This window comes from Gopherus evgoodei, chromosome 1 (genome assembly GCF_007399415.2).
Source record: "Gopherus evgoodei ecotype Sinaloan lineage chromosome 1, rGopEvg1_v1.p, whole genome shotgun sequence".
Taxonomy (NCBI): Eukaryota; Metazoa; Chordata; order Testudines; family Testudinidae; genus Gopherus; species Gopherus evgoodei.
The window spans coordinates 97,828,444-97,853,095 of NC_044322.1; the positions used below are offsets into that span (position 1 = coordinate 97,828,444).

General features: G+C 45.6%; 1 protein-coding gene across 23 annotated transcripts in view; it reads right to left on the reverse strand.

Moving 5' to 3' along the window:
* DOCK9 (dedicator of cytokinesis 9) overlaps positions 1-24,652 on the reverse strand; it is a 326,125-nt gene that overhangs the window by 144,889 nt on the left and 156,584 nt on the right. For all 23 annotated transcript variants that reach the window (XM_030567760.1, XM_030567843.1, XM_030567769.1 and 20 more), the window contains exons 10-15: positions 12,208-12,282; positions 11,984-12,124; positions 11,354-11,557; positions 11,086-11,208; positions 5,303-5,385; positions 4,699-4,821 (exon numbers count right to left, since the gene is read on the reverse strand). In XM_030567760.1, coding sequence (XP_030423620.1) covers positions 4,699-4,821; positions 5,303-5,385; positions 11,086-11,208; positions 11,354-11,557; positions 11,984-12,124; positions 12,208-12,282 — 749 coding nt within the window. The remainder of the gene's footprint in view (positions 1-4,698; positions 4,822-5,302; positions 5,386-11,085; positions 11,209-11,353; positions 11,558-11,983; positions 12,125-12,207; positions 12,283-24,652) is intronic.

The window sequence follows — 24,652 nt, forward strand, 5'->3', positions numbered from 1 at the left end:
CGTCGACTTCTGGATGACTTGGTCCTTTCAATGTAAAGACTAGAGTCCTCCTGATGTCTAGGGAATGCAACCTAAGCTCCTCCTCCAATTTATGTGGCTTTGGAAAAAAGACAGGTAAGTAAATGTCCTGGCCTAGAAACCAAGACCATCTTGGGCAGGAAAGCGAGGAGTGGCCACAGCTGGACCTTGTCTTTGTAAAAGACTGTATAGGGAAGTTCCGAGGTAAGCGCTCTAATCTCAGAGACCCGGCAGGCAGATGTTATTGCAACCAAAAACAAAACCTTCCAGGAAAGGAGAAGGAGAGCAGGAAGCCAGAAGCTTGAAGTGAGGGAGGGGGTTCCGTGAGCCATGACAGCACAAGATTCAGGTCCCATGGAGAGACGGGATCCCTGACGTATGGATAAAGGTGTTCAAGGCCTTTGAGGAACCTGGCAGTCATGTCCTGGGCGAAAACTGACCTACCTTTGAGTAGCAGACAGAAGGCCAAGACAGCGGACAAGTGGACTTGGAGCTTGAGATACAAAAGGTAGTCCAGCATTAACTGCAGAGAGGCCTACTTGGGCTGAATGCCTTTATCCGAGGTCCAACAAGCGAACCGCTTCCGATGTGGCCAGGTAGGTAGCTGTGGTGGAGGTCTTTCTGCAGCTTAACAGGACCTGTTGGACACCCAACATTTTGCATTTAACCATGCAGCAGCCAAGCCATCAGGTGCGGTGCTGCCAGGTTCAGATGCAGAACCCCCTGACGATTGGAAAAAGACAAACAGAGTGCTCACATTTAAAAAAGGGAAGAAAGAGAACCCAGGGAACTACAGATTGGTTGGCCTCCCTTCAGTCCCCGGCAAAATCATGGAGCAGGTCCTCAAGGAATTTATTTTGAAGCACTTGGAGGAGAGGAAGGTGATCAGGAACAGTCAACAAGGATTCACCAAGGGCAAGTCCTGCCTGACCAACCTGATTGCCTTCTATGATGAGATGAGATAACTGGCTCTGTGGATATGAGAAAAGCAGTGGATGTGATATATCTTGACTTTAGCAAAGCTTTTGATATGGTCTCCCACAGTATTCTTGCCAGCAAGTTAAAAGTAGTATGGATTGGATGAATGGACTACAAGCTGGATAAAAAGCTGGCTAGATTGTTGGGATCAACAGCTCGATGTCTAGTTGGCAGCCAGTATCAAGCAGAGTGCCCCAGGGGTTGGTCCTGGAGCCGGTTTTGTTCAACATCTTTATTAATGATCTGGATGATGGGATGAATTGCACCCTCAGCAAATTTGAAGATTATACTAAACGGCGGGGAGAGCAGGGACAGGGTCCAGAGTGACCTAGACAAATTGGAGGATTGGGCCAAAAGAAATCTGATGAGGTTCAACAAGGACAAGTGCAGAGTCCTGCACTTAGGAAGGAAGAATCCCATGCACCGCTACAGGATGGGGACTGACTGGCTAAGCAGCAGTTCTGCAGAAAAGGACCTGGGGATTACAGTGGACAAGAAGCTGGATATGAGTCAGCAGTCTGCCCTGGTTGCCAAGAAGGCTAATGGCCTATTGGGCTGCATTAATAGGAGTATTGCCAGCAGATAGAGAGAAGTGATTATTCCCCTCTATTCGGCACTGGTCAGGCCATACCTGGAGTACCTGTGTCCAGTTTTGGTCCTCCCTACTACAGAAGGGATGTGGACAAATTAGGGAGAATCCAGCAGAGGGCAATGAAAATGATTAGGAGCTGGGGCACATGATTTACAAGGAGAGGCTGCAGGAACTGGGATTATTTAATCTGCAGAAAAGAAGAGTGAGGGGGGATTTGATAGCAGTCTTCACCTACCTGAAGTGGGGTTCCAAAGGGGATGGAGCTAGGCTGTTCTCAGTGGTGGAAGATGACAGAACAAGGAGTAATGGTCTCAAGTTGCAGTGGGGGAGGTCTATGTTGGATATTAGGAAACAGCATTTCACTAGCAGGGTGGTGAATGGGACTAGAATGGATTACATAGGCAGGTGGTGAAATCGCCATCCTTAGAGGTTTTTAAGGCCCGGCTTGACAAAGCCCTGGCTGGGATGATTTTGTTGGCGTTGGTCCTGCTTTGAGCAGGGCGTTGGACTAGATGACCTCTTGAGGTCTTTTCCAACCCTAATATTTTATAATTCTAAGACTGCCATGGTTTTGTGACAGCAAATCCAACCAGAGCTGTATCTGTAATGGACCTGCCACCGAGAGGTCCAGCAGCATGCCAAACCAGCTTTGGTGTGGCCAAACCAGAGCTATAAGGATCACCTTTGCCCTGTCCTGCTTGATCTTCATGAGAAATCTGTGGATCAATGGAATGGGGGGAGGGGAGAGGCGTACATTAGAGCCCCTGACCATGGGAGCAGCAGAGCATCCAACAAGGATCCTCTGTCGAACCCCTGAAAGGAGCAGAAAATGTGGCATTTCCTGTTCTATCTGGACACAAACAGGTCCACACAGGGATTACCTCTCCTCCATAATATGATACAGACGACCTTCGGTTGGAGAGACCACTCATGAAGAGACGGGAAGGTCCTGCTGAGGCAATCTGCCAAGGTGTTCCTGGCCCCAGGAAAGGCGTGTGCCTATGAGATGGATGTCGTGTTGTACATGGAAGTCCCATAGCCTGAGGGCTTCTTGGCAAAGGGCAGGCGACCTGGCTCCGCCTTGCAGGATGTAGCCCGAAGATATTATGTCGAGTACCCAACGGTCCGCTGTCAGCTGCGACTAGGTCGACCACAAGGAGAGCAGGTGATTGAGAAAAGAGCAGGTGGCGAGGATCCTGGGAAGTGACTGGGGCGCCATCCTCAGGCACATCCTCAAAATGCCCATTTCTGGCTTCCTTTGCCTCTGGAGAACCAAGCTGGGCAGAGGAATAGGAAGATGTAGGGTTCTGCCATTTAAATCTTTGTCACTGTCCTTCTGCCTGTAGCAGCTGGATCGGGGTCCACCCCAGGACGAGGGGACAGAATGGCTTTCTAGCCTGCTGAAGGCTGTGTAGGCCCAAGGAATGGAGGGTGGCATGGCAGTCTTTAAGGCCATGGAGCCGTGCATCAGTCAGCTCTGAAAAGAGCCCTGCTCTCTCAAATGGGAGGTCCTAAAGGGTAGCCTGCATCTCCTGGGACAGCCTGGAGGACTGCAGTCAGGAGCTGCCCCTCATGACCACGTTTGAGGCGACTACCCTGGCCGCCAAGTCTGTATGTTCCAGGCCATCTGGAGGACGACTCTCACCCTCTCCCACTAAGGCGGCGAACTCCTAGGCTTGGTCCATTGGGAGGCCCTCCTTGAACTTGTGACGGAGTTCCACAGGTTGAAGTTGTACCTGACTAGCAGGGTGTGATGGCAAACTTGCAGGCTGGCTGTCAAATAAATTTTCCTGCCAAGCAAGTGCAGCCTCTTGGCATATTTATTTTTTGGTGTGCCGCTCGCCTGTTCCTGCCTGTCCCATTCGTAGAGGGTGGACATGACCAGGTATCCTGCTGGAGGGTGGGTATACAGGTATTCAAAATCCTTTGCCAGAACACAGTACTTCTTTTCTGCCTTCTTGGAGGTAGGCGGAATGGAAGAAGGAGTCAGCCACAAAGACTCAGCAATTTTTAGGAACCCTGGGTGGACGGGCAATGCAACTCGGGCCAGGGTGGAGGAGGTTACAACATTAAAGAAAACATTGGACTCCTCCGTTAGCTCCTTGACGGCCAAGTCCAGGTTGGCAGCCCCTTTTTGAGCAAGGCCTGGTGCTCCTTGAAGTCATTGGGGCAGCTGCTTGTTTGCCAGAGGCCCACCACTAGGGACGACAGACTACTGCACTGCAGGGGAAGCGTCGGCTTCCCCTTGCTTGTCTGGGACAGCTCCTTGGGCATTGGGGCCCGCTGCACTGCTCCCACATCGTATTCGGCACCATGCTCCGACTCTGGGGCCAGGGGCAGTTTGTCCAATGTAGCCTGGGCGGAACGGTGGGAGTATAACAGGTACACCCCACAAGTTCCAGTACTGTCACTGAGTGGGCCACTACCCCTGCCTCCACACCGTCGCAGCAGCGCCGGTCTCATGGACCAGTGCTGATTCACCTTTTATAGGAGAGAGGCTGAACCTGTCAACAGCTTGGACGCATGTCCCCTGGAATAGCGGTTGAAACATGAAGGGACATATGAATCTTTAGCACATCTGGCACAAATATCTTGCGACACCAGCTACAACAGTGCTATGAGAACATCTGTTCTCACTTTCAGGTGACACTGTAAACAAGAAGTAGGCAGCATAATCTCCTGCAAACAAAAACAAACTTCTTTGTCTGAGTGACTGGCTGAACAAGAAGTAGGACTGAGTGGACTTGTACATAATTCTACGTTTGTAAGTTCAATTTTCACGATAAAGAGATTGCACTACAGTACTTGTATTAGAAGAATTGAAAAATACTATTTTTGTTTTTTTACAGTGCAAATACTTGTAATCAAATAATAAATATAAGCTGAGCACTGTACAGTTTGTATTCTGTGTTGTAATTAAAATCAATATATTTGAAAATAAAGAAAACATCCAAAAATATTTAAATAAATGGTATTCTATTATTATTTAAATGTGATAAATGGTATTCTATTATTTAATTGCTTGACAATCCTAATTTAAATGTATCATAAGAAAGGAACAATGATGAAAGATATTAAACTTTTGTAATATTAAGAAATTATATACTCACTTCCTGAAATCTGCTAGCAACTTAAGCATGTCTTCATTTGAGAGTTTACTACTGTCTTGTCTGTAGAGAGCAGAAAATCTTGCATTTTTGTCCAGGGTTCCTGATGCATCTTTAAACAATGTCCTGAAAGTCAAATTCTCTCTTTAAATTTTGGTAACAAGAGGATACGGTAAAGAAAATATTTAGACTGTATCACATTCTATTAAGAATTTAATATTCTTACAATTGTACTCAGGTGAGTTTCACCATATTCACAACTAATATTTTAACAAACAGAACAAGGACAATTTACTTTTTAGAAAAGCAAAAAAAAAGTCAATGAAAAAAGTTGGTAGAATTAAATTATTCATATGGTTAGGTGTTACAATCATCTACAATACCTGTCCCACCAAAACATAGAAATTTAAGTCTCGTTTGCCAAAAATCTATGACTGGGATATGAAAGAGATTAGAAAGGGCCATACTGAAACAACCAAGAAAGAATGGATCCCACAAACAGGAAGCTGAATTTTGACAAATGAGACTTACACTGCTATTTTGTAGGAAACTGTGTTAAATAATCAGCTAGAATAATATAGTGAGTGACAAGAATTGCATCTCTTACCTAGCTGCCCAGGCAAATGGCATTCTATATTGTCCTAGTCTCTGACATGCCTGCTTAGCATTCTTCAACACTTTCTGTGCAACCTGGAAATGATTATATATATATATATGAAGTGTAAAGTTCCTAAAATACATTGTAATCAATAAGATGAGGAGTTGAAGGTGCATAAAAAAATTAACAAGTCTATGCTCAGACCAAGTAAAACACAATTCTTAAAAGATTTTAAATTTTATCAGTATTACTAAATTCATGAGAAGTGGTAACAAAAAGAATTAAACAAAAACATAAATTATTTAATAGTTCCTTAAGGTATTAGCAGGACCTGCCATTCTCTGTGATTCCACCGTGAAAAAGACCTAATCTGCTGACTCTTTGAAGGCACCTGTTTCACTCTGTAAGAAAACACTACCACTTCAGGCCCACTTGATCTTTGCCTTCTCTCTCCATACATTGTACTGATTGCATCTCTGTAGTACCTTTAATAGTGCCTTCTACTGGATACGCTACAGAGATGCAATCAAAGGTCTAGATGAGGAAGTCAGAGTACAAGTCGGCCTGTAGTTCACCTTAGACTGGAGAAGAAGTCTTGGGGATGCCTCTCTCCTTCCATCTCTTACTTACAGAAAGCAAATGCTTCTTCTCTCTGCTCTCTCAGTGTCAAAATACTTAGCAGTATGTTTTGTCTGATTCTGTAGCAAGGAAATGTATTTTGTGATTTGGATACCTTTTTTCTTTTAGAGCTATATTGTTGACATCTTTGCAGTATCTGCCATATAGAGGAAGGAGTTTTTTGTTATTGTTTGTTAATTTGTACATGTCCAAATGTTTATAGTCATCACTAGACAGCAAGAAAATGACAAATGAAACAGAATGAAATAGAATTTTATGCAAAGCAGAAATGGGCCTTAAGACCCCACCAAATTCTATAAGGCCTTGAGTGTAACATACTAAATGAGGGCATATTGACTAGATAGCTATGCACTGGAGAGCCCCAGGTTTCATATGGTGTATGTCCCTACACATAAAAAGTTAACAGAAGGTTAGATTTGCAAAGTCAAGCACCCAAAAGTTAGATGATGACAGCAGACAACCGACAGACTGCCTGTGCAATTTAATTTGGCCTTTTTTCCCCTTAAATAGAAGTCTCACCTATCATTACATATGAAGTCTGTGGAAGAACCAGGAACAGAATCCAACTCTACTGCATCCCAGTCCAGTTTCTTTTAGAAACCCTCACTGCTGTATTTATTTTCCATTCTATATGTTGAAAAATATTATAATTTATATTACAGTAGTCCGTAGGAATCTTGGGCATGGACCAGAACCACATTGTGCTAAAACATTATAAAAACAATAAAAAAGGAAGAAAAAAAAACAGACCCTGCCCCAGAGAGTGTATAAGACAAGAGGCAACAGATGGAAAGAGACAGATCAACGGGAAAGTACAAGGAAACAACAAGAAAACATTGGCCAGCATGACAGGCAGTGTTCTCACCACACCAGCAGACAAGTTTTTTGAAGGCCTCAAGGCAAAGTAGAATTTTAAGGAGGGTTTTGAAGGAGGATAATGATTTAGGTTTGTGGATCTTTACAATGAGCAAATCTCAAGCCTGTGGGGCAGTGTTGAAAAAAGCACAAAGGTGTTTGTTTGAAAATGTATCAAGGGGGTGATTGAAATGTCGGTTTCCTTTCCCCTTCCTGATCCCTTTCCTTCCCTTCCCATTCATTTACTTTTGTCTTTTGTTCTGTTCTCTCCTTCTTTGGGAGGAAAAAAGTCAGTAAAATATAAATTTTAAAAGGTGGGTGATGGAAGCTGACTTCGTGGGCCTGTTGGAGGCAGGAGTCAACCTTTTGAAAGAGAGGTAAAAGCTAAGGTGGGATAGGTCAGGAAGGGCCATGGAAGTGAAGACAAGTTGCTTATATTTGATGTAACAGAGAAGAGGGAACCAGTGAAGGGGTACATCAACAGGGCTGACGTGGTCAAAAGGTATGGACTTGGAAAATTTGCTTTTATGCAGTATTCTGAATGGTTATGAGTGGGACAAAATTGCATTTGTCAAGGCCAAAAATAAGGATATTGAAGTAATCAAGATATGAGATGATGAGAGCTTGGACGAGAGTGTGGATGGTCACACAAGGCTGTATCTTAGGTTATGTTTACACAACACACCACTTTCGGTGACATGTACTGTAGATGTAGCTATACATGTCAGTGAAAAGCTTCAGCTGCTACCCACTTGCCTTTTACTGTGGCAAGGAGCCTTTTCCCCACTGCCTCAACTCCATCCTTTCCTCGATGCTGGAGTCTTTCCTTGAGCAGAAAAGGGCTGCAAAAGGGAGCTAACAGCCTTTTCACACTGCCCCTGCAGCTGGAGCTTTTCCCTGCTGCCGCCCCGACCCTAGCCAGAGCCTTTTCCCATGGCATGGGAGGGTTCTAGCAGCAGGGAACTAGCAGAGTCTTTCCCTTTAGCAGAGAAGGACTCCAGAGGCAGAGAGTTGCCACGCCTTTCCTCACGGTGGAGGAAGGGTTCCAGCAGTGGAGAGCTGCCAGAGCCTTTCTCCTCTGAATCCCCACTGCAGTGACTTTCCCCACTGCTGGAGTCTTACCATGTGGCGGGGAAGGGCTCTAGCACAGGGGAGGTGCCAGAGTCTTCCCCTTCCGCCAAAGTCCTTACCTGCAGCAAGGAAGGGCTCTAGAAACAGGGGGAGGTTCAGGAAAAATCCCATAAACTGGTGGGAATTCTAACATCTGAGGCTCAATCTAGAATAGCGCTGCCAATAAATAAAGCTACTTTAGAACCTACTAAGGTCCTCGGGCACAGTGGTTCTCAACTGGGGATACATACAAGTCTTCCAGAGGGTTCATCAATTTAGATATATGCCTAGCTCCGCCCCTTGTTTTTGTTTTTGTTTTTAAACAAAAGACTACATATAAACCATTAGTGACGTCAGTACAAACAAATGTGCAGCTAAGGAGTCAGATGTGTCATCTTCATGGAAGCTGAAGTTACTGAGGAGGGATGTGGGCAATTCTGATGAGTGGAGAGAAAGTGAGCCAGGAGCTGAAATCAGAAAGGAAAGCTGATGGGGAGGTGTTGGATGGATGGTAGATGACAGCATCGAGGAGATGAGAGTCAGATGCAGTGCTGTTCAAAAGAGGAGAAACAGCAGGGAGGGGAGATGGAGGGTGGGAAGCAGCAGGAACGGGAGAGGAAAAGCCCAACATTGCTACAGCAGTCTGGATCCAAGGCAGGGAGTGAGAGAAAAGGCGAGGCCTCCATAAGAGAGGCTTACTAGAGAGGCAGCATCAGATGAAGGGAACTGGGTCTCTGTGAAAGCCAGGAGTTGGAGGAAGCGATATATGAAGATGTCTTGGATGATTAGACTTTTTAGAGATGGAGTGGGTGAATGAATGAGGCAGGGATCCTGTAAAATAAATAGCATGAGACCACATAATTTAAGCTTGTATTATTATGAACACACACAGGGAGCAAGGTGAAATAAAAGTTGCACAGGTAACTTTAATTATGAAATTTCCTAATTTCTGAGTGTTTGACTTGGAACCATAGCTTTCTTTTAACTGAGTTTTGAGAGTTTATTTGTTTGTTTAATGAAGACAACAAATCCTATCATATGGCGCCCACATAGGTCATCAGCAAGGCTGGAATCCAGTACCTTTAGATGTATAGCAGACCTCTACCACTTGAACTAAAATAGTAGCTGTTAGCAGTAGTAGGCTGCTATCTTCTGTGGATCAGCAACTAGAGAGGGTTACAACATACACTTTGCCAGTGGATTATAAAGTTATTTGCTAGACAGCAAAGGAATGTTGACTGCCGCATCCCGAGTTCTAGTGGTTACACACAGATCAGTCAAGCAAATAGATTGGCAACATTCATTGTGACAGGCAGTGTGCCTTGGATAAGACTTGCATACCTCATATTAGAGAAAACTCTTTTCCCAGCTCTGCCACCATGACCTTATGCAACTTCTCGGTTACCCCATCCGTAAACATGGGCAATTACATTTGTATCTTAGGAGACTGGCAAACATGAGGCTATCATCAATAATAAGTCTATGCACTTCACAACCCTTTACACTAGCTGGGAAGAACTGAGACAAGAACTAATGATTTTGCTCCAGGGCAACACACCTTCTCCTAGGCCAAAGAGTCTGCTGGTTCTGTTTTCCCTGTCAGAAGCACTAACTCTGTGGGGCATGGATGCATGCTCAATGAAGCTGATGTGTAGGAAGGTCTGTGAGAGATGGAAAAATTGATTTTGTTTAATTTCGCTGAAAAAATTTAACCTGGGGCAGAGAGCAAGAATAGAAAAATTTCAGCCCAAACAGTTAAACTTAGATAGTATTACATAAGCAACTGAAAATGGGGTTATAATGAAACACATGGTAGGCAACTCTAACAAGTGTTGCTACCAGTTCCATCTATAATAAAGGACAACATGATTTTGTTCTAGTGCTGGATACCAAATCAAGAGAAAGAATACTGCAGGCCAAATTAAGTCTACTCACGGCCAAGGGCCTTGTAAATAAAGGCCACCAAAAATAAGTCTGATTTTTTTGTTTAAGTCTTTGACTATTAGTCAGAATAAGTTTTAGAAATTATTTTGAAGAATTATTTATTTTTATTATTTTGGGGAAGTTCTATGGCCTGTGTTATACAGAAGATCAGACTAGATAATTGCAATGGTACATTTTCTGGATTTGAAATCTATGAATTAATGGCTTCCTAGATTGTAAAGCTGCTTGTTACTAGTGACAAAGACTAAAATGCTGCTTACAAAACACAGATAATTTAGTTTGATATATGCTAAGATGGACTGAAATATATAATGCTCATTAAGATGAATGCAAGAATCTTTATATTAACTGGTAACAGGGATCATTATTTGTCTGTTGAATACTATACTCTGAAACCTCCCTCTTCCCTGTTATATTTTGCACTGTGGAAAATAGGAAAAAATAGTTCAACAGTATCTGACTGGAGCTGTAACAGATATGTTTATGTCTTGCAACCTTCGGTATCAGACATTTTTTAGTTACTGCAGTTGAAACTCTTGTTTTATTATTTCAATTTCAGTTGCTATTGCTCGTCAGAAAAGACAAATAGCAAAAATAGCTTCTTAAATGGTGCATTTCAGAAGACAAACGAGAATGCATACTATTGTCTGCATGATGGAATCTAATTGGACAAAAAATGTTTAACATGTAAATATCTAGAGGATTTAAGCCAGTATAGTGATTCTAAAATGGAATAACCGAAAAATCTAAGTAAGTCACAAAGCAGCAAAGAATTTGTGTAGGTATACAAAAAGTTAAATATAGGGGAATAGATTTGTTCATGTGTATGTAAAAACATATTTAGGCTTGTGAAACCCTGGAGTTTTCCTATACTTCCGAAAGTCTGTCCCATCTTATATATTCTAAATGCTCAAAAAATATCAAATTTTTAGTTTTGAAGTTGTATGACTTATTTTGTAAAATCTCTTTAATGACCATGTAAAAGACTATAAAAAGCACTGTATACAAACAAATTTTACAGTATACAAGCTAATCTTAACATTTTTAAAGCAATATGAACAAATTTATCTATGACATATTAATTAAAGCCATCAGACAGCTAAATAAGAAACTGTGCCATACAAAATTAATTTAAAAGTTTTGGCTATCCAAACCATGGAACCCCACCGAGATTTTTAGCGATAACACCACAGAGTAATTTTGTCTAAGCATTTTACAAACACAATTTTTAAAAGATACAGTACCTTAGAAGAATCTGAACTTTTCATATATGGCTCAGCACAGTGCGCAACACTTCCCTGCAGTACTTTTTCTATTCTTGCCACAAGAAATATATCAGGATGTGGACATGTAACTGAGAATATTACCTAAAATAAATATATATATATACAGATATTATATATTCATAGTTTCCTTTTTTTAAATCTATACCCAGTGGAAAAGCTATTTGCAATGTGTCAGATAACCCACTGCTCTTGTTTTCAATCAGAACTTAATATTGTTTCTCCTTACCTGTTTAGGATATTGCAAGACAGACTCGTGGATAATATCTTGAGTCCTGTGTATGTAATCACCACTGGCATTCATCAGTTGCTGTGTCGCATTAGATATCATGTGCCTTACCGAGACGTGGTTCAAGTCAACATGGAAATCTGCTGAAATCTTCCGATTGTTTTTAATATCAAACAATGACAATGTGACAAAAAAAGGTTCTACCTAGACATTAAAAAGTGTGAAAAAGGTTATCACCAGCATCCCCAAAAGATTATCTGCAAATACAGATGTGTATTGACATACAAATGCAAAGGAAATGTGTCTACTGTACCGCTGTACATTAGTTACAAAGATGAGCCACCATTCTTTGACTATAATATCCATGATATCAAATACAGTGAAGAAATAAAACACTTTCATTAACAGCACGGAAGAAGCAGCTACAAAAGCTTTACAAAGGATTCATGCGTTCTTTTTCATTTTAATGGATTAATCAGCAGCAAAAAAAACCCCCAAAAACCCCACCTTCTTCCTAACAGTATCTGAGATTTATTGGTCTGAAGTGCTTTGTCAACTAATGCCAATATTAAGAGGTTAACTAATATATATCTGATACATGAAGGCAAAGTATTTACATAAAGTATTTACATTTGTTGTTGGTCCTTCTTCATTTTCAGCGACACAGCTTTGCAGATTGAAAGATAAGTCATTACACTTCACTAGAATCCTTTTCCCAAATTTCTCTTCAAATGGCTTCACTTCTAGTTCAATACCCGAAAAGTCAAGTTTCTTTAAAAGGAAACAAAAATGAAAACTGTTTATACGTTGTACCTTGTACAATGAGAAACATTTATTATTTTAAAATGTCAAACCTGTGCATCTGGATCCAAGACAAAAAGTTTAACTCTGCTTTCACTTTTGAATTTGATTTCTGCATCTCTGGAACTCTGCCAAAAATAAGAAAAAGTCACAATTTTATATTTATAATTTAAACAATATGATCAAATAAAAGTTGTCTTAAAAATTGTTAATATTCTACAATTTTGGTTGTAACCTATTTAGTTTTAATCCATGGGTTTTTTTTCCCCCATTAAACTGAGCTTTAAAGTTTACCCATATCTGCTTTAAGCATTATATAGTAAAGGGTGAACTTGTGGCCACTTATGGTCCTCCAGCCCTCCTACTACAGAACAATACATATGTCACAAAGAAAGATGCTTTGTATAATTTTATGCCTTGTATAAGTTTTGACAAAAATGATTGGTGCTATGTAGCTCTCATATACTGTAGTACTTTTCATTCTTAAATCACTGTAACAAAGGTGCTTTACACAAACAAAAATTATCTTTGCATGTAGGTTAAAGTTCAGAACTATACTAAGTCCACTAGATCACTCAGGAAGCCACAGGTTAACTATGTTAGGAATCACAATCATAGCAAATTCCGAAACCTCCAACTGCCAAAGAAGTGCTTTTTCTGTGGGTGGCAGGAAAAATAACACCACCTATAGATGACTGTGTATAGCTGAGTACTGACATCACTCCTTTGAGTGTCCCACCACTTGTATGGAATTTATGGATTCCTACTCATCAACTCCAAAACTAGAGCAAGTCAGAATAAAATATCGGTGACAAAAATGATAAATATATTTTATCTTCATTGTAAGAGAGTTAATTTAAATAGATATTTTACCATTTTTTAAAGTCTGTTGGCAAACATGCACCTCAGGTAGTAGGCAAGTGGCTGCATATAGCAGCCAAATTACCTTTGCAGTACAGCTAGTACTTTAGAATTGTAGCTATCCGAAAAGGGACATGTAATCTTAATCCAGGTCTATCTTTTTTTAAAACAAGTACAGACTACATTTTAAGAAAGGTTGTTCTGGTCATTACATCTCAACCTCCTATTCATGACTACACAGACTACCTCCACTCCCACCTGCAATCCCATTATATCACTTTGACAACTATAACTGTTGCTTAAATAAATTTTGCATACAATTTTAATTTGCGGTAGCCTCCAAGAGACTGGGGCCCCATTATGCTAAGCACTATACAAACATAGAAAAATTACAATCTCTACCCCAAAGAGTTTATAATCTTAAAAAGAGACAGATGTCATAACTAAAGCTACAATTTTGTCATGGAGGTCACGGAAGTCACAGAATCTGTGACTTCCAGAGACCTCCGTGACATTTTCGCTTCAGACTCTGGGTGGCGGCACATGAGCTGTCAGCTGCTGGGGCCCCCCTACAACTCCCAGCTGCTACAGGCGGTGGGAACCCCCTCCCCATCAGCTGATGCCCCACCGAGGAGACCCCACAGCCCCCAGATGCTACTGCAGAAGGTGGAACACACCTTCCCTCAGCCCCCAGTTGCCACTGTGGAAAGCAGACTCCCCCGACACATACAGCCTCAGGCATTATGGGGACCCTGCGGCTCCCAGCCACCACAGGCAGATGCCACAGCTCCAAGCTGCTACCAGCTGCAGGGAGGACCCCACTCTCTCAGCCACTGTGGGTGGGGGGAACCTTGGACCCTCCTCCCTCCCCATTTTGTCATAGTTATTTTTTAATAAAAGTCAGGGACAGGTCACAGTCTTCCATGCATTTCTGGTTATTGCCCGTGACCAGTCCCTGACTTTTACTAAAAATAACCATGACAAAATCTTAGCCTTAATCGTAACTGATGGTGAGACAATCAAGAGTGTCTCAACAGGAAATGGGAAAGATAGGGTAACAAAAATTCAGTGTGCACAATTCTCAGCCAATCAGTAGCCACAATCATAAAACTCATCACCTGCCTAGCCCTTGTCAGATGAAGTTAAAACTGTGAAGGGTTTTAAAAGGTATGATAAAACTTATGTGCACGATGCACTGGAAGGGCAGGAGCCAATGCAGAGAACCAAAGAGGAGGGTGATCTAGTCAGAGAGATGTCTACAGAACAAACATTTTGAATGGACTTAAGGAGTCAAAACTGTAGCTACTGAGGCCAAAGAAAGATACCGCAGTATCTTAAGCAGTAGTTAAGGCTTGACATGATCATGGCTTGGACAAAATTTTTGGCTGAGAAAGCAGAGAGGAAAAGTCAAATCACTGAAACATTGCACAAGAACAAAAGGTACAACTTAGATACAACCTGGATATGGGATCAAGGAGTCAAAAATGATGCCATGGCTCCCTCCTCTCTATTGTTTCCAACACTTTCAAGGCCCATAGTGACCAAACCCCTCCCTCCCTATCATTTCTTACACTGTATTGAAAGATCAGTTTCTGCCTCCATCACTCATTTGTTGCATTTTCAAACAAGCACCTTCATGCGTTCTTCTATGCTGCCCACTACACCCAAGAAAAGTTCCCCATAAACATTTCCAAAAGTAACCCATTATCCTCCTTCATAACATTTCTTTAAAAAAATAGTTGCCTCTCTCTCCTAACATGTTGCTCATGATCACTCCATTCTAGGTGTGTGTGCTCGCCACATATACTGTTGCCAGAAGTTTCTCCCCCAGTGTATCTGTAGGGTTGGCTATTGCGCTTCTGGAATGGCACGTGTATGCGCCAGTATAAAGGAGCCCCCCTGCCTTAACGTTCTTCTTGCCACTGAGGATGCCTGCGTCCTTGTGGAATTAGCTGTTATCAGTGGAGGTGAAACCTTCACCTGTTCATAGCAGGCATGAAGGCTGACGGTGATCCAGGAAGAAATTCTCTAGGATGATATTAGGACACTTTCATCCTGTCAGCCAACACCACGAAAAGCTGAGTTGACCTACGCAGGGGCTTTGTTCGCTCAAGGTAGAAGGCCAAGGCCTGTCTGACATGGAAAGTATGCAGGTGTCTCTCCTCGTTCAAGTTTTGCTGTTTTGGAAAGAACACTGGCAGGAAGATATCCTGGTTGACATAGAAGTGCAACACCACCTTTGGTCTGAAGGCCAGTGGTGCAGCTGGATCTTGTCCTTGTAGTAGACCATGTAAGGGGTTCTGAGGCTACAGCCGTGATCTCGGAGATCTGTCTTGCCAAGCTGATCGCTACAAGGCAGCGATTTTCCATGATAGGTGTAGAAGTGAGCAGGATGTCGAGGGCTCGAACGGAGAGCTGCTGAGCCTAGAAAGGACTACATTGAGGTCCCAATGGGGGGACTGAGTCCCGGATGTGTGGAAAGAGTCTTTCCAGGCCCTTGAAGAATCTGATTGTCAGATGAAGCAGGTATTCCAGGATGGACTGCAAAGATGACTGTGCCGAGAGATTCAGACACTCAGCAAGTGAAGTGCTTCCACTTAGCCAGGTAAGTAGCTCTAGTGCAGCGTTTTCTGCTTTCCAAAATAACCTGGTGGACTTGTCTGGAGAAAGCCAGTTCCTCAAAGTTTAAACATGCAGCATTCATGATATCAGGTGCAGACAGGCGACATTCTTATACTGGCATGTATGCATGCCATTCTAGAGGGAACTATGGCCGGCCCTACGGATATCACTGGGGAAAAAAGTTCTGGCACCAGTGCATGTGGTGAGCACACACGCCTAACATGGAATGCACATGAACAAGTGCTTAAAGAACTTTTCTTTGTTGGGATACCTAAAAAAAACCTGGTAAAAGCTAAAATGCTGGTTTCTGAGACCACATTGTATCATGCTGACCAATATTGTCTCATTATTTCCTTGCACTCCCTTGTTTGTATGTATCTATTTGTTGTCTCTTGCCTTATACTTAGCTTGTAATTTCTTTGGGGTAGGGACCGTTTTTTTACCATGTGTTTGTACAGAGCCTAGCACAATGGACTCCTGGTCCATGACTGAGACTCAGGTACTACAATAATACAAACAGCAGCACTTTTATAGGCTTACGTGAAATGGAGGATTCTGGTGCTTTCCCTACTGATAGGCAAAGGGAAGATAGGGAAGAGCTTTGGGGGAAAGATCAAAAACTCAGTTTTGAGAATGTTACATTTCAGTAGATAGTTTGACATTCAACGGAGATATCAAAGTCAGTCCACAATGTTATAGTTGATGAAGGGAGACAGGTCCAGAATAGACAAGTAGATTTTAGAGTCCACCATAAAGATGGTGGTCAAAACCATGTTTGCAAGTGAGATTACCCACACAAAAAAGGCTTTAGAGGGAGTAGAGGAAAAGGAGCTAAGGATGGAGCCCAAGGAATCCACACCAAAAGAGGAAGAGGAAAAGATGATCCAAAAAATCAGATTCTGAAGGAGTTATCCAAGAGGTAGGAAGGAAATAAGAAGAGGATGGAGTCAACAAAACCCCCATGCATGAAACAATTTCAAGTGGAGGAGCATGGCCAACTGTGTCAAAGGCAGCCAAATAGGCCAAGAAGGGTGGATTGACTTAAATCAAACCAATTTAAATCACAGACTTTAATCATGATTTAAATAAGCAAGCAGAAACCTTGATTTAAATAATCTATTTTAATCATGCTTTGCATTTGTACTTTTTAGTTATTTTCTTGGCTCTCATTAATTGGTAATGATTAAAACAAGTTAGTTTACAACTAAATTATAGCCTTACATTTGGTGCTTTTATTTCCCACTAACCAGCAGGATACAGTATATCTATACCCATTTATTTAAGCAACTATATACATTATTTACATTTACTCATATTCTTAATTTTAACTTTATTTTATTATGCTGGAAAATGATGTATGATGCATTTCTTATTTACTATATTATTATTAATTTTTTACTTGTGATTTCTGCCAAACTTTTTGGATGGAAATGCAAATTCAATTAAAAATGCACAAAAAACAGCATTTCTATTTATTTTAATTAAATAAAAGCTACCTTTAATGTGCGGGATATAGGAGAAAAAAGTTTACAGGAAAGTTTATCAAAACATGTTTTGCATTGAAAACAAACTGATTTATTAAACAGAGGAAGTATTATCGGTAGTTAATTAATGGATCTGGTTGTTTGTGGTCACCATATCCTTCAAAATTCTAGATCTGGTAGATTTCAACCTCTCACATCTAGTTTGTATTGATAGATTGTAAAAGGAAAGCAAGCTTACCTACTATTTCAACTCCAAATTGGTTTATTAACTTTGAATGAACTAGTCATTGAAGTGAACTATTGGAATAAACTGAAATGAAGAAAAAGACGGTTACTCACCTTTGTAACTGTTGTTCTTCGAGATGTGTTGCTCATATCCATTCCAGTTAGGTGTGCGCGCCGCGCGTGCATGTTTGCCGTAAACTTTTTACCCTAGCAACTCCAGTGGGCCGGCAGGTCGCCCCCTAGAGCGGTGCCACTATGGCACTCGATATATACCCCTGCCGGCCTGCCCGCTCCTCAGTTCCTTCTTGCCGGCTATTCCGACAGTGGGGAAGGAGGGCGGGTGTGGAATGGATATGAGCAACACATCTCGAAGAACAACGGTTACAAAGGTGAGTAACCGTCTTTTCTTCTTCGAGTGATTGCTCATATCCATTCCAGTTAGGTGAATCTCAAGCCTTACCTAGGCGGTGGGGTCGGAGTGAGAAGTCGCGGCATGGAGCACTGCAGAGCCAAAGGCTGCGTCATCTCTGGACTGCTGGACCAGGGCATAATGGGAAGCGAATGTGTGGACCGATGACCAGGTCGCCGCCCTACAAATGTCTTGGATCGGCACGCGGGCAAGGAAAGCCAGCGATGACGCCTGTGCCCTGGTAGAGTGTGCAGTCACACGGCCCGCAGGAATGTGGGCCAAGTCATAACAGGTCCTGATACAGGAGGTTACCCAGGAAGATATCCTCTGCGAGGAAATCGGTAGTCCCTTGACTCGGTCCGCTACCGCCACGAAGAGCTGGGGGGACTTGCGGAATGGTTTGGTCCTGTCCACATAAAATGCTAGCGCCCGACGGACATCTAGCGAGTGGAGTTGTTGCTCCCTGCGGGACGAATGGGGCTTTGGGAAAAAGACGGGGAGGAAGATCTCCTGGTTAATGTGGAAAGCTGAGACCACCTTGGGTAGAAAGGCAGGGTGTGGCCTCAGCTGCACCTTGTCTTTATGGAAGACCGTATACGGGGGATCTACTGTGAGGGCCCGGAGTTCCGAAACCTGTCTAGCTGAGGTGATGGCCACTAGGAAGGCGGTCTTCCAGGAGAAGTAGAGTAGGGAGCAAGTCACTAACGGCTCAAATGGAGGGCCCATGAGCCAAGTTAGAACGAGGCTGAGATCCCATGAAGGGGCAGGAGGGCGGATCTGTGGATAGAGACGTTCCAGCCCCTTCAGGAATCTCGCCACCATAGGGTGGGAGAAGACAGAACGGCCGTCCCCTCCGGGATGAAACGTGGAGATAGCCGCTAGGTGAACGCAAAGGGACGATATCACCAGACCCTGGGCCTTGAGGGACCAGATGTAGTCCCGAATAGTGGCGATGGGAACCTCCGTAGGGAGAAAACCCTTCTCCGAACACCAACAGGAGAAACGCTTCCACTTAGCTGAGTAAGTAGCCCTGGTGGAAGGCTTCCTACTGCCCAGGAGAATCTCCCAAACCAGGGTAGAGCAGCGTAACTGGGAGCCGGTCAACCACGCAGGAGCCATGCCGTGAGGTGCAGAGACTGAAGGTCCGGGTGACAGAGCCTGCCGTGGTCCTGGGTGATCAGGTCCAAATGAAGGGGCAGGGCAACTGGGTTGGCTATTGAAGGTCCAGCAACATGGGGTACCAATGTTGCCTGGCCCACGCTGGGGCTATAAGAATCACGTGAGCTCTGTCCCTGCGCACCTTGAGGAGGACCTTGTGTACCAGCGGAAAGGGAGGGAATGCATAAAACAGATGGGTCGCCCATGGGATAAGGAAGGCATCCGCTATTGGCTCCCGACCCTGAAAGGAGCAGAATGTCTGGCATTTCCTGTTCTCCCTGGACGTGAAGAGGTCCATCCGGGGACGACCCCACCTCTGGAAGAGTGAGAGGGCAACGTCCGGGCGGAGGGACCACTCGTGTGAGCAGAAGGATCTGCTCAGTCGATCCGCTAGAGTGTTTCGTACTCCCGGGAGAAAAAAGGCCGAAATGTGAATGGCATGGGCTATACAAAATTCCCAGAGCCGCATCACCTCGTGACATAGGGGAGAGGACCTGGTGCCACCCTGCTTGTTGATATGGAACATGGTCGTTGTGTTGTCGGTGAACACCGTGACACAACGACCTTGAAGGTGATGGACGAACGCTTGACAAGCAAGACGGACCGCTCTCAACTCCCGAATGTTGATGTGGAGGTCCAGTTCCCGAGGGGACCACAGGCCCTGCATCCTCAGAGCGCCTCTGTGCGCCCCCCAGGCCAGATCTGAGATGTCCGTCGTCAGGAATGCCGAGGGTTGGGGCGGATGGAACGGGAGCCCTGCACAGACTACGGACTGGTCCAGCCACCACCGGAGGGAGTCCAGTACCCCTTGGGGGATGGTGACAACTGTATCCAAAGAATGTCTGGCCGGCCGGTACTGTGCGATGAGCCAAGATTGAAGAGGCCTCATGCGGAGTCGAGCATACGCTATCACGAACGTATAGGCCGCCATATGGCCCAGGAGGGCCAGACATGTTCTTACAGAAGTCAGCAGGGCCGCCTGCAAGCGCAGAATGATGGCCAATAGCGACTAGAACCTGGGCAAGGGTAGCAAGGCCCTGGCCAGGGTAGAGTCCAGAACGGCCCCGATGAACTCTATCCTCTGCGTGGGGAGCAGAGTAGACTTATCCACGTTGACCACGAGGCCTAGGGCAACAAAGAGGCTGCTCATCCTGCGGACGTGGTCGCGGACCTGCAGCTCCAATGTGCCCTGGACCAGCCAGTCGTCGAGGTAGGGGAACATGTGAATGCGGCTGCGCCGAAGATATGCGACGACAACTGCCATGCATTTCGTGAACACCCTCGGGGCCGTAGAGAGGCCAAACGGGAGGACCGCAAATTGATAATGTTGGCGGTCGACCACAAAGCGAAGGAAACGCCTGTGCTGTGGAAATATGGCGATATGGAAGTAAGCGTCCTGCATGTTGAGGGCGGCGTACCAGTCTCCAGGATCCAGCGATGGGATGATGGTCCCAAGGGATACCATGCAGAACTTCAACTTCACCATATACTTGTTGAGTTCTCGCAGGTCAAGGATAGGCCTGAGGCCCCCCTTGGACTTGGGGATCAGAAAGTAGCGGGAAAAAAACCCTTGCACTTCTCGCTCTCTGGAACCTCCTCTATGGCTCCCTTGTCGAGGAGCGTCTGTACCTCCTAAGGAGGAATTGCTCGTGAGAGGGGTCCCTGAAGAGAGACGAAGGTGGGGGGGGGGCGATGAAAACTGCAGGCGGTAACCGGCCTGTACAGTGCGCAAGACCCAACGGTCCAATGTTATTTGGGTCCACGCCTGGAGGAAAAACGAAAGATGGTTGGAAAACTGCGGGGAAGGATCCAAAGGGGAAACTGGTAGTGCGCCCTCGGGCACACCTTCAAAATGAAGGCTTGGGTCCGGGTGGGGCCTTGGAGGAGCCCTGGTTTGGCCCCGCTTGGCCACCCGACTGTCTGCGCCTACTGTTCCTGCCGCGGGCAGAACTGAGGATACGGCCGATGTTGCTGCTGCTGGTTCTGCTGCCGGAAGGGCCTGCGCTGCGTCGCAGGCGTATGCATCCCCAAAGACCGTATGATGACTCGATTGTCTTTAAGGTCCTTTAGTCTGGGGTCTGTCTTATCGGAAAACAGGCCCTGGCCTTCGAAGGGGAGGTCCTGGATGGTATGCTGGAGCTCTGGCAGAAGGCCAGAGACCTGGAGCCAGGAAATGCGGCGCATCGTAACCCGAGGCAAGGGTCCGAGCGGCCGAGTCTGCAGCATCTAAGGAGGCTTGCAGCGAGGTCCTTGCGACCTTTTTGCCCTCGTCAAGAATGGTGGTAAATTCCTGACGTGCGTCCTGCGGTAACAGCTCTTTAAATTTGCCCGCCGCTACCCAGGAGTTAAAAGAGCAGCGGCTAAGGAGGGCCTGCTGGTTTGAGACCCTGAGCTGTAGCGCCCCCACTGAATAGACCTTATGGCCTAGGAGGTCCATCCGCCTCGCCTCGTTAGACTTGGGCACCAGGGCCTCTTGACCATGGCGCTCCCTATCGTTCACCGACTGGATCACAAGGGAGCACGGTGTCGGGTGAACGTGCAAGTACTCATAGCCCTTGGAGGGGGCCATGTACCTTCTTTCCACGCCTCGAGCGGTTGGAGGGATGGAGGCCGGTGACTGCCAGATAGTGGTGGCGTTGGTCTGAATAGTCCTGATGGGTCACTCTGGTGGGAGCATCGGCGGAGAGGATGCTCACCACCGGGTCCTCGACCTCAGAGACCTCCTCTGCTTGTATGTCCAGGTTTTGCGCCACGCGCCTGAGGAGGTCCTGATGTGCCCTAAGATCTAGAGGGGGAGGGCTGGAGAACGAGGTACCTGCCACCGCCTCACCAGGGGAAGACGACGAGGAGACCCCTGGCAGCACAGCGTCCACGGGGGGTTCTGTCTGGGGCTGCACCTCCGGCTCTGGAGGGAGCTCTGGGTCCTGGTGGCTGGACCCGTCCTCGGCTTCTGGGGAGGGAGGGGGGCGAGACACTGTTGCCTCTGGCAGCCTGCGTTCCGCCGCAGGGCGGGGAGTAATATGTTGTGGACCCTGGGCTTGGCGGTACGCCCAGAGGGTCCAAAACCCCCACTGCTGAGGCCCTCGGTCTGGAGGCGGAGGGTCCTGAAACAGGGCCACGTGTCTGTCCTGCACCAGCATATAGGTGCTCTTCGCCTGAGAGGACACAGATGGCTCCCTCGAAGGCCATGGAGGCGCTGAGCTAGGCTGATAGACCTCTCTATGCGCCGACGCCGACAATCTTCTCGGTGCCGAGGATTGGTACCATGAGTCGCACCGGTGCCGGGATTGGGACCAGGATCGGTGTGGTAGTAGGTGCCGGGATCCGGATCGGGATCTGCCTTGAGGTCGGTGCTGAGAGCGGGACCGCGATCTGCGTCCAGCGCGGTGCCGGGATGGGACTGGGGACCGGGACCTGCCACCAACGTGGTGCCGGGAGGTCGACTGGGACCGGGACCTACCACCGACTCGGTGCCGGGAGGTCGACCGGGGAGCTGAGCGCCGAGGCGAACGGCTCCTAGAGTCTCGGTGCCGGTGGTAAGAGGAGCCAGACCGGGACCGTGCAGATGTTGACCGGCGCCGCGAGTGCGACCGGTACTGCCGAGGAGAACGGTGCCGGGACTGCGAGCGGCGCCAAGAGCGCGAGCATTCACGTCTCCGGGGTGATCAGTGCCTGGATTCCGGAGACAGTGCTCTCAGCACTGGCTTGCCTCTGGATGTCACCCGCACCCGGGGTTACCAGGGGTTGAGGCAGGGATGGCTCAGTGAGCGCTATCAAGTCCCGTGCCAAGGCGAAGGTCGCCGGCGTAGATGGGACTAACAGCTCGACCCCCGATCTCAAGGGGGAGCTAGGAGGGGCCGGACTTGATGGACCTTCCAGGCCCGGAGTCGACAGCAGCCCTGCAGGCAGTGCTGTGGCCAAGGTAGGTGCCGGGCGCTCCACTCGAGCCTGCCGAGATGGTGTTGCAGACGTCGAGGGTCTTGGATTGGGTCCCGATGCCGGGGATGGACGGTGCCGGGGAGTCTTGCCGGTGCCGGCGCGGTCCGGTGCCAGAGTAGAGGTGGCTGGTTGCACTGCCGGTACCGGAGTCAGTGCCGCTTCCATTAGGAGAGCGCGGAGTCTTTGATCTCTCTCCCTCTTTGTGCGAGGCTTAAAGGCCTTGCAGATACGACACTTCTCGGTGATGTGCGATTCCCCCAGGCACTTCAGGCACGCGTCGTGGGGATCGCTAGTTGGCATCGGCTTCTTGCATGCCGAGCACTGCTTGAAGCCCAGCGAACCAGGCATGAGCAACGGCCCAACCCGCGAATAAGTTCTGTAACTATATACAATAGACAACTAACTACTATACTACTTTAAACTGTTTTTGAAACTATTTACAACTACAACTACTAACAGTATACAAAGGAGAGCTAGGGATGTGGAGGACAGCAAGCCGCACTCCACAGTTCCAGCAACCGACACGGCGGTAAGAAGGAACTGAGGAGTGGGCGGGCCGGCAGGGGTATATATCGAGTGCCATAGTGGCGCCACTCTAGGGGGTGACCTGCCGGCCCACTGGAGTTGCTAGGGTAAAAAGTTTCCGGCAAACGTGCACGCACACCTAACTGGAATGGATACGAGCAATCACTCGAAGAAGAAACAGTCTTTTTGCATCTGCAGAAGAGGTTACTGCTGTCAAAAGGTGGTTTAACAGTTTGACTTTCTTTAAATGTTGGCAAACATATACTGTTTAATATTTTAATATTTAAAATATTTTCATAGATTATAAGAAGTTTAGGTCTTAACATAAACTGTTAATTTTAAATTTAGTTTTAAATAGTTTTTTAAATACATTTGCATTTAATTTAAAAAATCATCTATTTTTATCCACTCTGAGGCCAGAGAAGATGAAAATGGAGTTACCAACACAGAAATTTGGCCAGAAAGTGTTCATTACAAACCTTGACAAAACCTTCTTATTCCTTACTGGGGACGAAAGGGGGTGAGGGGGAAGGTGATAGTGTCTACTTTGGCTCTCTATTTTATCCCTTTGTTCTGTTTTTCTCAGTTGGAATGCAGGGAACAGACAGTTCTATGAGAACAGCCACCTCTCTGCAGACCACCTGCAAATATTTTGCAGACCATAGTTTGGGAACCTCTTTTTGATTTCCACTGTAACAGTCTCCTGTGGTAAAAATCTTGAGAAAAATAATCAGAAGAAAAGCGACTAATCCTATTTATCTTTCTCTACTTCATGCTCTTAACACTCAGGGAAAGGCTGTACAAACAAACTAAACTGTTAGGCAGAACCCTTCCACATCTAAAATAATACTGTTTTTTTTTTTCCTATAGAAAAGAAAAAATAAGGGGTCGGGAAAATCAGAGAAACATTTTTAAAAGAAATGCAGAAAACAAGGCAGGCGTTATTAGGTGGGGGAAAAAACGAAAAAGGGGAAGAGAAATATACTGAGCAGAAATTAGAATGGTGGTGCTATCATTGGCAATCCACATATTTTGCCCACTGAGAGGAATAACATATAACACCAGAATTAGGGATAAGCCACAACAGTATATATTTTGGAAAGAAGTCCAATGGTTGGGGCATTAGTTTGGGACTTGGGAGACCTGAGGTCTATTTTCTGCTCTGTCACAAACCTTCCACTGTGGCTCTCAGTACATTATTTAGCCTCTGTGCCTCAGTTTTCCCATCTGTAAAATGGGAAGAGTACTTAAATTAGTATTTAATAGTGATTTAAG